This window comes from Corvus brachyrhynchos, unplaced genomic scaffold, assembly GCF_000691975.1.
Source record: "Corvus brachyrhynchos isolate BGI_N302 unplaced genomic scaffold, ASM69197v1 scaffold59, whole genome shotgun sequence".
Lineage (NCBI taxonomy): Eukaryota > Metazoa > Chordata > Aves > Passeriformes > Corvidae > Corvus > Corvus brachyrhynchos.
In genome coordinates, this window is record NW_008246054.1 from 4730319 (window position 1) to 4741015 (window position 10697).

Here is a 10697-nt window from a genome sequence, read left to right on the forward strand (position 1 = left end):
TCAGCACCCATTGCGTTGCCACAGCTCCAGAAGGAGTCTGGGCACCTCAACAGATCCCAGTGTCTTCTCCATGGTGTTCAATAAATTCACCACCAAACCTGCCCATGGATCAGAGCATAAGTGCCATATGCTTTAGCAACGTGTGGTGTTCACCATTGCTCATCAGTATTTTGCACCAGCAATATTTTTTTATGGTCAAAGGTGATGTCAGGGCAACTCGAGGGATGCAGGCATGTGTGCATGGAGGTGTTCAGGGCATGGAGAACGAGCCAAAGAGCAGTTTTAATAATCCTTTCATTCAGAAGATGAATAAAATGGGCCTTCAGTACTGCTAGCTCTGATTTTCATCAAATGATGCACAGAAAGCAAAAAGCCTCGTTTGCCCACATTTCAAGATTGGAAAGCATGACAGCATTAAAACCGGGGGTTAATTTGCCGTTAAAAGAAAAAACCACCAAAGATCCCTCCGTCTGGTGCTTTTTCTGTCACTTCCCCTTGCACTTTCTGTTCCTTTTATGGAGATTTCTTTATCAAACAGCCCCAGCAGCCTGCCCTGCCCTGGTCCCCGAGGCATGGGGGTCCCATGGCCCTCTCCCAGTGCTGGGTCTCTGCTGTTCCCCTTCCCTCTCCTGCTCCTGCTGCTGCCGCCGGCGCTGGCAGGGTGAATCAGCAGGCAGTACTGCTGCTGACGGTGCTGCCAAGGGCCCATCCTTCAGGAACAGATACAGACAGTGCTGTTGCCCAGCAGCCCCATCCCCAGCCCTATTCCCTTGCAATCCCATGACCTACATACCCGCCTGGACCTCGGCTCACTTCCTTCCTACCCTTAATGCACATCAAACCCTCCCTCCTCAGGTGGGCACAGCATCAGGCACATAAGGGGTTAACTTTATCACGGGTCCCCTCGGTGCTCCATCTGCAGGTGGGTGTCTCTGCACTGGGGACTGTTCTTGCTGTTGAACCCAAAGCCCCCGAGCCTTGCACCTGCCACCTGCAAATCAGCATGGCCACCTTGGCTCTGTCCTTCCCCGGTCCCTCACACAGAGCCCTGCAAATCCTTCAGGCTGACCTGACTGGAGGCCGGAGAAACACAGCCCCAGGGGAGCCCGTGGAAGGGAGCCTGCAGCTGATGCACCAGCCTGCACTGGCTGCTCTCTGGGGACCCTCGGGGCTGTCACAAGCACAGCAGAGATGGCAGAGTGCCACCTGACTGAGGGTGAGATGAGAAGAGCAAGAAATTTTAATTTGAAGCATTTTTTTTCATCATGCCGTTCCCCCAGAGTCAGGTAGCACTGGATTTAAACCAGAGGCAGCACTGGATGTAAAATCCAGGTAGCGGTGTATATACAAGCAAAGGAAGGATTAGCTCTTGCCCACTTTTGCTCCTTTCACATTTTTCTGAAAAAATCAGGAATTTCCTTGTTGACCTGGTGTTAAGTGAAAGAATCCTTCAGATTTCCAATGCAAAACCATCCAATCCCCAAATCCTACATTAACATCTAAAACTTCCCTAAAACACAAAAACAAAGAGCAAGTCTTTTCTTGCCTGTGACAATTTTAGCATCAGAGATCACCTTGGTATTGTAAAAACCAACATCTGGCATCGGATGCACAGTAAATGAGCTGAAAGTGAGCCCCCTCGGCAGGCATTTAATATCTATTAATAAGGAAAGGAAAACAATTATCTGCCTTGCTCCTACCACCAAATGTTAGGAGCCCATTAGGAGCGGAGAGGTGAGAAGAGAGGAGCCCTGTGCAGGCAGGGCACAAGGACAAACCTGAACTATCGTCAGCAGAACCAAACCAAACTCCAAAGTTTGTATTAAGAGAAATTGAAATAGTTGGATGTCCCCCACCACCATAAGGTCCTTTCTGTCCCCGAGGTGCCACCTCTGCTGCCATCCCTTATGGCTGGAAGAGGCTGTGGATGGTGTGAGCACTCTTGGGGACATCGTCTGCTCCAGGCTGGAGCCAGGCAGCGTCTCCAGGGACAGATTCCAGCTGGGATGTTTACATATAAACAAGTTATCAAAACCACAGCTGAAAAACAACCTGGGTGCAGTGTTGGGGGCAGGGGGGGAGGAAAAGAGGAGAAAGCCAAAAAAGCCCTTGGCCTCATCTGCTCCTGCAGCCAAGATCCACATGACTTCACACACATGGGGCTGCTTGGATGAGACAAGGCGGCTCTCCAGAGCCCAGCCTGTGAGGTCGGGATCAGAAACAGTCACAAGCTGGACTCAGCCTTCCAGAACTGCAGCTGAGCACATGGGGAGAGGAAAACAGGGAGGAAAATACCCAGGAATTAAGAGAGAACCCATCTCATGAACTCAGGAGGCTCCCAGTGTGGGAGCAGATGTGCCTCAGACAAGATGTGCACAGAACAGAGCCAAGCTGGTGACAACTCATGGCCTGGGCTTCAAACCCACCGTGCTGGAGGTGGCATGTGCTCCCTACTGCAGCTGCTGAGGCCACGTGTAGGGCCAAGACTGGCTTTGAAGGTGCTGTATTGCCCAGATTACCCACCCTCACTCAGGAGCGAACTCTGGACAAATGCCACCATTCCCAGGAAACAGTTTCTTTAGCTCCATAGTTGGAATTTGTAAATTTCCCCCCATTTTTCTTTTTACTTATATGCCCCCTCCTACTCCTTCTGAACTTCCCAAATCTCCCACAGGCATTAGGCTCCCTGACCTGGTAAATGAGCTGTTTGAAGCCTTATCTCATTGACATTAATAAAAGAAAAATCTTCACCCTCTCTCCAGTGGAGTCAGCAGCAGCTGGAAGAGGTCCACTCCTCTGGAAATGAACCCCGCCATTTCATTTTGTCCCCCAAATGTGGCACTATTGGGTGTAAGAGCTGACAAAAAGCACAGATGGCATGACACATTGAAGAGCCAATGAATCAGGCATTGTGGCGTTTGGTGGGGGGGTTATTTTTTGGCTGAACAAGCAGCAGTGTGGGGTGAGTGGTCATGGGGAGGTGAAAAAATGGTGGAAAGCAGAATTGTGCAATTAATTAAAATTAAAACCCACAACAACTAAAAATAGATTTGCTATATTCTAGATGATTAGAAGCAGCCCTGAGTGCAAACACAGGCTGCCTGGAGTTCCCCCCTTGGAAACACTGTGCCCTGGGAGCTGGGAAATTTGTACTCAGCATCAAATACTGAGTGTGGCTGCTTCACTGGTGATCTGCACAGGCTGAGACAAGATGCAGGCAAGAGGGGGAGCACAGTGAAAAGGGCTTATGCCACTGGGGAGAAGGAGCTGAGCAGTACCAGGAGGGCTCATCTGCCTCCCAGAAGGGCTCTGACAGCTTGAAATGCCCCTGTACCCCATGGCAGCAGCACAGGTACCATCAGCACAGCCCAGAATCACATGCACCAGCACCAACAGCACTGTATGGGATGCGGTGGAGGAAGAAAAGTGCCTTGGGCTGAGGATCAGCAGCATGGCCTAGCCCACAAAGGCTGGGCTCCTTGCTCGGCCTCAGTGTTGTTTGTGCTTGGATCTACACCCCACTGCTTTCAAAGAGGCAAACAGGCAAAAAAAAAAAAAAAAAAAAAAAAGTCTGATCCAGTGATGCTCAGAGGCTCTCCAACCACCACTCACAGTGTGGACCCAGATCAGGTATATCTGCCAGCATCCATGTAGAGATGGAATTGGTTCTCTGCTCCAGGTTAAAACATGGAGGTTTCCTCAAAGCGGAGGAAAAAAGGAGAGTTCATCTGACCCCCCTTTCCCACCCCATCCTCCACCAATCCTGACCCGGAGCAGGAGACCCGACGGGCTCTCCCTGCCTGCTGCTCCTCCCAACAACTCACCTCATCCCCCCACCTTCCTCTTCCCAACCACTGCTCCTGTCAAGGCGTGTTAGAGGCAAACACACTCACCCATTTCCTGGGATCTCCCTTCGGGCCAGAGCCCGGCTCAGCTTCTCCAGCTCTGCCTGAGTGAAACAGCTACTGTCCCCTCTGAGCTGCAGGCAGGGGCAATGGGAAGTTGTTCCCAGAGTGACAGACATAAGGATGACTCATTTCCCATGTTTATTCCCCCTCTTCCCATTCAACAACCCTCGCACTTCTTTTCTCTTTCGCTCTGCATTCAGGCTCGGAACGTTTCGCTGTTTGCTCTGCGAGGGTTGGATTCCAGCTCGCTGCACGCTCCCCAAGGGCTGCACACTGATGCCTGCAGGGCTCGCAGCATCCCCAGCAGCCTGCCAGGACCTAAGCAAATCGGTGCTGCCTGGTCCCGAGGGGCTGATGAGACCCTGGGTCTGATGGAGACACTGTGCAGGTCCCTGGAAATACCCCCGTGCCTGCTCCAGCCACAGTCAGAGGAGTCCCAGCCTGTCACTGAGCGTCCTTTATGCAAAGGGACACTGCAGGCTCAGCAGCCTGCCCTGCAGTGAGCAAGATGCATTCCTGTAGAGGAAGCAGGCAGGAAGGGGGGCAGGGAAGCCGGGAGAGCTGGGCATTGCTGGCTGTTCAGAGATGCCTGAGCTCATCAGCTGTGAAGGGATGAAGGCTGAGCACGGCACCCACCAAAGGGCCACGGACTTCAACTGCTGTATCTGGGCAGAACAGAGGCAGATTAGCAGCCTGGAGTGATGAAGAGGAATGCTGAAGAGGACCTGCGTCTAAATGCTGGATATAGGGAGTGGGCATCTGCGTTGTTCCCGCTGCCTGGCACCCTCCATGAGTCACTCATGTTGGGTTATTTGGCATTTAAATGTTTCCACCTCACTGGGCAGACGTGCTGCTGGCTCAGTGAGACCTCGGTGGGCACTGGCAGGGCAGGGAGGGGAGTGGGACAGCGGCTGAGCCCCCTCCATGTGCCAGGTTGTCCAAGGAGGGATGGTTCCACAGGGCACCAGCTCCCGAGTTGCTCTCCCCTTCCCTGACGGAGTGTCCTCTGCCCTGACTGGCTCAGAAAATCCCTGCTCTCACAGTGGAAGAATGAAAGGGAAGAAAACAGACACATTTGGCCCCAAACCATCTCTGGGGCTCTGGACTGAGCAAGCTCTGCTGCATACAGACTGATCCATCTGCCGTGCAGCTCCCCGGCCTCTCTGCTGGGTCTGGGCTTCCCTGAGGCTCGACAGGATCAGCTCATCTCACTGCCTGGGCATTTCATCTGCCTGGTGATGTTTACCAGCAACGGGCTGTACTGTCAGGGTTTTCATCACACAGCCTCCAAAGAGAAGCACGACAATACCTGAAGCACATCCGTACTGTCAGAACAGGGTCAGTGGGGTCTCGAGGGGCTTGGTGAAGGCATTTCTTGCTCTCTTTCCTTCCTAATCCACCAATTTCTGGTCTTGCTTGGAAGCTGCCAGGGTGGGACCACAGAGTTCTGACCATATATATGTATTTACAATCTTCTTTTTTAGGGGGTCTGCAGGGGACTATGCTTCAGAAGATCATGGCTTGGTTCCTGGTCAGAGTGAAGCTATGTCAGTACTCAGAAAGAAGGCTGGACAGAGCAAGAACTTCCTCCTTGCTGACATCCAGGAGTGGAGAGGCAGTCCTGGGCTCCCTCCTTTCCTCCTCCTGTGGCATTCACCCATCCCCAGCCTGACACACTACTCGATGATACATCCATGCCCCGAGGCACTGCTTTACTTAATGGGATAAATGCTTAGTGACAGCACCAAAGAGCCATCCTGCCCCTCCAAGCGGGATGCAGAGCCAGCTGGAGATGGCTGGGCACTGGGACCAGTGTCACTGAGACTGCAAGCAAAGAGAAGACAAGGGCTTTCTCTTCTCCTAGTCTGGATACCTATTCCAGAGAGCCATGAGCACAGCAGAACCAGTTACTGGTACTTCAAACCAAGCACAAATACAATTCTATGTGCAAGCAGATACCTCCCAACAGCAAAGGCACCCAGCTGGACTGAAAATAACTAAACACAGTGGTGGTTTGGCTCACAACACAAAAGATGGACTTTACTGGAGTGACCACTGTGGGTGGGTTACCATATTCCATCCCCAGTGACCATATTCCAACCCCACCGCAGTGAGAAGGTGCCTGGATCTGCAAAGACCATCAGTTTAACGAGATCAATCTGTTTAGCTTAATAAATAGGAGGTGAAGAAATTACTTGAGCACTATCCAAAATACTGAAAGGCGGAAGAGATGTTGGCTGAAAGAGCTGTTCAGCTGGAGAGAGAAGGGTATGGAGACACAATGAAGGGAAGAATCCAACTAAAAGCACTTGTGAGAATCCCTACCACTGCAGTAATACAGAAATGGCTCTGACAACTTCACCCTCACTTGTAACTGGACATCAGATTGAGTGTTTGGGTTTTTTCCCTTAACAAATTGAACAGGAAAAAATTAAGGGATGTGCTACAGCCTGTATTTTGCCGTGGGTTAGATCGATGATCCAAATGTTCTTTGCTGGCTTTGCAGTCAATGAATCACTAAATTTGGATTCACATCCTCACCAGATGGATCAGAATCAGAAACCGAGGTACCACTGGCCCCAGGGTTTAATGGAGTTTATGTCTGGTTCTGAAGCAGATCTGGGCATTTTACTGAAAGTTTTATAACTGCTTTCCCCCTGCAAGCCCAATTGCAAGGTTCAAATTACTTTCTAAGCACCTCAGTTTTCATGAAACCCTTGTGATTGCAGAGAAAAGCTTGAATGGTCCTAAAAGTTCCAACACTGGCAGACAAATAAAATGAACTTTATAACCTGAGGATTTCCTGAGTTGTGATGTTCTCAATTTAGCCAAAGGGGTGTGGACCTTCTCCCTGACTTTTGCTCAGCCAGGGCTGGTGATGCTGAGACAGTCTTCCTGAAAGCATATCCTGGCAGAGATTTTCACAGTGGGCACACATATCTGGTTTCTTCCATCTTTTCAGTAACAGGCTGTGTGTGCTTCTCTGGCTGTTTGGCATTTGCTGGAAAAGATTACTGCGAGAAGGGGAATCAATAAATTCCATCACAGATGATAAACATGGAGGGAAAACATTGCTTGGGGTTGCTAATCAACATCTGCAGTGGGGATGGATGGAGCAGTCCAGGGTCAGACCCCTTCACCCGGAATGCTCCCACATGTGTTGGCAAAGCCCCCGTCAAGAGCTCCTCCTCCATCTGCAGTGGTGCTTCTGCCAGGTTCCCAGTCCCATTTCAGCAGTCTCCTGTCTCCTCGCCTTGGAAGCCTGATTGCAAATCCTAAACAAGTGCTCTATGATGGGCTGGCTCCCTGCCCAGAGACTGCATCAGAAATTCTGCTTGATGTATCAAACCCTCAGCAAGCAGGGGGAAGGGAGGAGAGCCCGGGGAGGGACGGAAGGGGTGCCACAGACAACCCCAACTTCCCGGCTTCCCTCTTCCAGCAGGGAAGCACCAGGAGGTTCCCTTCCCTTTGACCTGTGCCTGTCCAGGAGGGCTTTTCACCACATCCCAGTGGATTTGAACCACAGGAAAGCAGCAGCAAGAGGGACCAAGGATGCCAGATGCAGCAGTGGTGCCATGACCTTCCTGTCTATACAAGACCCCACTTTTCCTAGGACCTGTTGAGGTCCACCAGCCCCAGGCTCCCAGCCAGGCTCCTTCTCCACCAGCAGTGCAGGTATCATGGCAGCAGCTACTCAGATACTCAGAGTTCCTGACTGCAATCTTAAATATCAGCCCAAGGCCACTCTCACAGCAGAGATCTGCTCTGTGGGGTGACACAAGTCCTGCTGCAGGAGCTCTCACAAGAGAGGCTGAGGGCACCTTGGGCAGTCCCACCAGTCAGTGCTGTCTTTTCAGAGGGAGCAGTGGAGCTCTTTGGAGGCTGCCAGACCTATGGAACTGGTCCTTAACACCAATTAACTATTTCCTTTCTTGGCAGGGGGAGAGGAGGGGTGGGAGTAGTGTGTCTAGGCAAGGATGCAAGACTCCAGAACCCCCAACTTGTCCCTGGGCACCACGTTGGAGCTCAGGAGACCTGGAGATGTGGGTAGTGATGCAGGGCTGAGCTCTCCCAGCCACCACCCAATAAAGTTAGAACATGACCCCGAGGTGCCTTTGCATTTGGCCTCCTCATACAGCAACAGAAAGGTGAGAAAACTTTCCTTGTTTTTAGGCCAAAAGGGGCATTAGCTCTTTGCAAGGATCTCAAATATTTTGGAGTCAAAGAGGTTGGTGTTCAGACTCCAGCCCTGTCAGAGGCTCTTGGGTCAAGAGACACCTGGAAACTGTGCTGGCCCCTGTTAGTCACCTACTATTTCATCCTCGTGCCCTTTTAAATGGATCTTCTCTTCCCAGCGAGGGGCTGACCCCGCGCACCGAGGAGCCCCTGGAAGAACTGCTGACGTTGGCGGGCTCTGCATCACGCTGGTGCTATTCTGGCTTCTTCCCTGCCACGGCCTCCCGCCATGAGATGCCACAGCACGAGGACAGTCTCCTCCAAAGGCACAGGGGAGAACAGCTACCACTGTGCCTTTCAAGCCAGTCCAGCTCAGTCTTCACCCTCTCTGAAGGATGAATTTGTGAAAAAAACCCAAAACCTGAGGCCACGTTGCTGAGCTGTATCACATCACAGTCAGCCCCTGCAGACAGGATGTCCCTTTCCTGTGGTGCCTGTGAAATAAAAGTGTTCCTCCTGCCCCTCAAAACGCTCCCTGAGAAGGAAGTGTCTAAATCCAATGTTTTCAATTTCTCCCACCAACCAAAAGTGGGATTGCTGAGTTTTTAGGGAGGGTGAAATGCCAGAGTGGGTCACAGCCAGAGGAGAGGGTAATTAGTCACAAGGAAAAATAGAATAACTGGACCCTGTGCCAAAGGCAGAAGAGCAAGAAGAGCAAGGTCCTCAGGTATACATGGCCAGGGCAGGTTGGGGCCAGGATCTAAGGTAAGTTAGAGGGACATCAGGGTGGGATGGGCCCTGCACAATGGAGAAGCCAAACCCTTCAACACATCCCAATCTCCAGAACCAGGGACACTGACCACCACCATGCAAGGAATGACTAGCAGGAGAGCCAGAGGCATCCCAGCCTGCCTATGCAGCCTCTGGGTCAAATTAGCACACGGAAATGGGGACAGCAGCAAGAAGGGTACCCAAGGGAAGGAGGATGTGAGAGAGAACTGCAGCAGGGAAGGTGACAGGACTCCATCACGTGGAGCCAGGGTCTGGTCAAGAAGGTGGCAAGGGGATGGAAATAACATCCTCAGGAATTGATCCAGATATCAAAGACTAATATCTTTATGTTTTCCTCACCTATCAAACACCAAGGCAGATGACCACAGATTAAATAAAAGACATCACTGCTGGTATCCACCCTCCCACCACGGACACTCCCTTGGTCTGACTGGACAACCCTGCCCCATGCAGGACCAGAGGCCTGTCCCCGCTCCATGGGTGTCCCCACCTACCACCATTACTCCATCCCTCTTAGACAACTTCTTGTGACATCCACCACCCACAGTACCTGGGACTAAGAGGGCCAATAAGTGCAACATTTACCCTAAAGGTCCCTCCCTGCTTCCCAACCACATCTGATGCTGGGAACAGCCAGAGGAGGAGTCCCAGTGCTGCTGTCCATTGTGACCAGGGCTGGGCTTTCCCGGCAGGGAGGGAGGTTTGCCACTCACCTAGCAGCAGGTTCATGAGGACCTCTTGGCCTGCCAGTGTGCTGCTCTTCACCAGGCAGATGAGCGTACCCGCAATCCAGGGGATCCCGTGCCCCGTTATCCCCAGGAGGTTGATCATGGAGCGGGCACCTCCCCAGGAGGAGGCTCTGTTGGCACACACTCCCAGCCTCTTGGACATGCAGATATCGATGGCCAGCAGCGAGTTGAAGGCGATTCCCTTGAAGGAGGGGTTGAGCTGCATGCAATCCTCCTCGGGCAGCTGCTGCGACTGCCTCCGCTCCTTGGGGTTGGTGTTCTGGGCACCGGCTGCCCCGGCCTGGCCGCTCTGCTTCCTGCTGGAGCTCCTGTTCTCCTGGTTCCCCTTCAAGGGCTGATTCAGGGAGAGGAACTCAGCCCTGTTGAGGACATTGTTCCTGTCTCTGGCCCTGGACCGTGGCTGGGATGCTGGCATTGCAGTCTCTCTTTAACGCAACCTGCTTTGCAAATACCGGGAAGGAGAGAAATCCCTCTTCTCCCTGCAGAAAGCTTCCCCCACTCCCACCCTCACAAGCTGTGAATTTGGGAAGCTACAAAGGTTCCCCTCTGTTGCAGTTGCCCCCAGCACAGACTGCAGCTGTTAAATATAGAGTAAGGAATGCACATGGCTGTTTACTTCATGGGCCTAGCAAGCTTGGAAGGAAAATTAATGCCAGGCTTGGCAGCCACTCCAGTGCCAGGGAAAAAGGTTGGACAGCCAATAGATATGAAGAAGAGGAGGGAAAAACATTGTGCCAAAGGTTGGTTGCTTCTGGCCTGGTCTATTTAAATCTTCCAATTGCTTATTCCCCTGGGCTGCAAGGGAAACTGGGAAACGTAGTTCTTTTTGTGCTGCAATTCACATTTCAGTACTAGAGCCAGAGCTGGGGATGATGACATCCCCCTCCCCAGGGCACCTCGTGGGGGGCTGTGCTGCCTGGCTTTGCAGCACCAAGACCAGGTGTTGCTCAGGAGCTTCCCCTCAAGGGGCTCTCCCCCAAATCTTCCTGATTAATCTGTCCTGCAACTTCTGCCCCCCTGCCTGGGCACCCCAAATCCCCCCTCCCATCCTGCCATGGGTACCTTTCAAGCA

The 10697-nt window shown here is 52.2% G+C and overlaps 1 protein-coding gene across 1 annotated transcript in view; it reads right to left on the reverse strand.

Moving 5' to 3' along the window:
* Positions 1–10576, reverse strand: part of PLPP7 (phospholipid phosphatase 7 (inactive)) — a 13719-nt gene extending 3143 nt beyond the window's left edge. Inside the window, exon 1 of the mRNA XM_008642202.2 lies at positions 9590–10576. Coding sequence (XP_008640424.1) covers positions 9590–10040 — 451 coding nt within the window. The 5' untranslated portion in view covers positions 10041–10576. The remainder of the gene's footprint in view (positions 1–9589) is intronic.
* Positions 10577–10697: the final 121 nt, after the last annotated feature.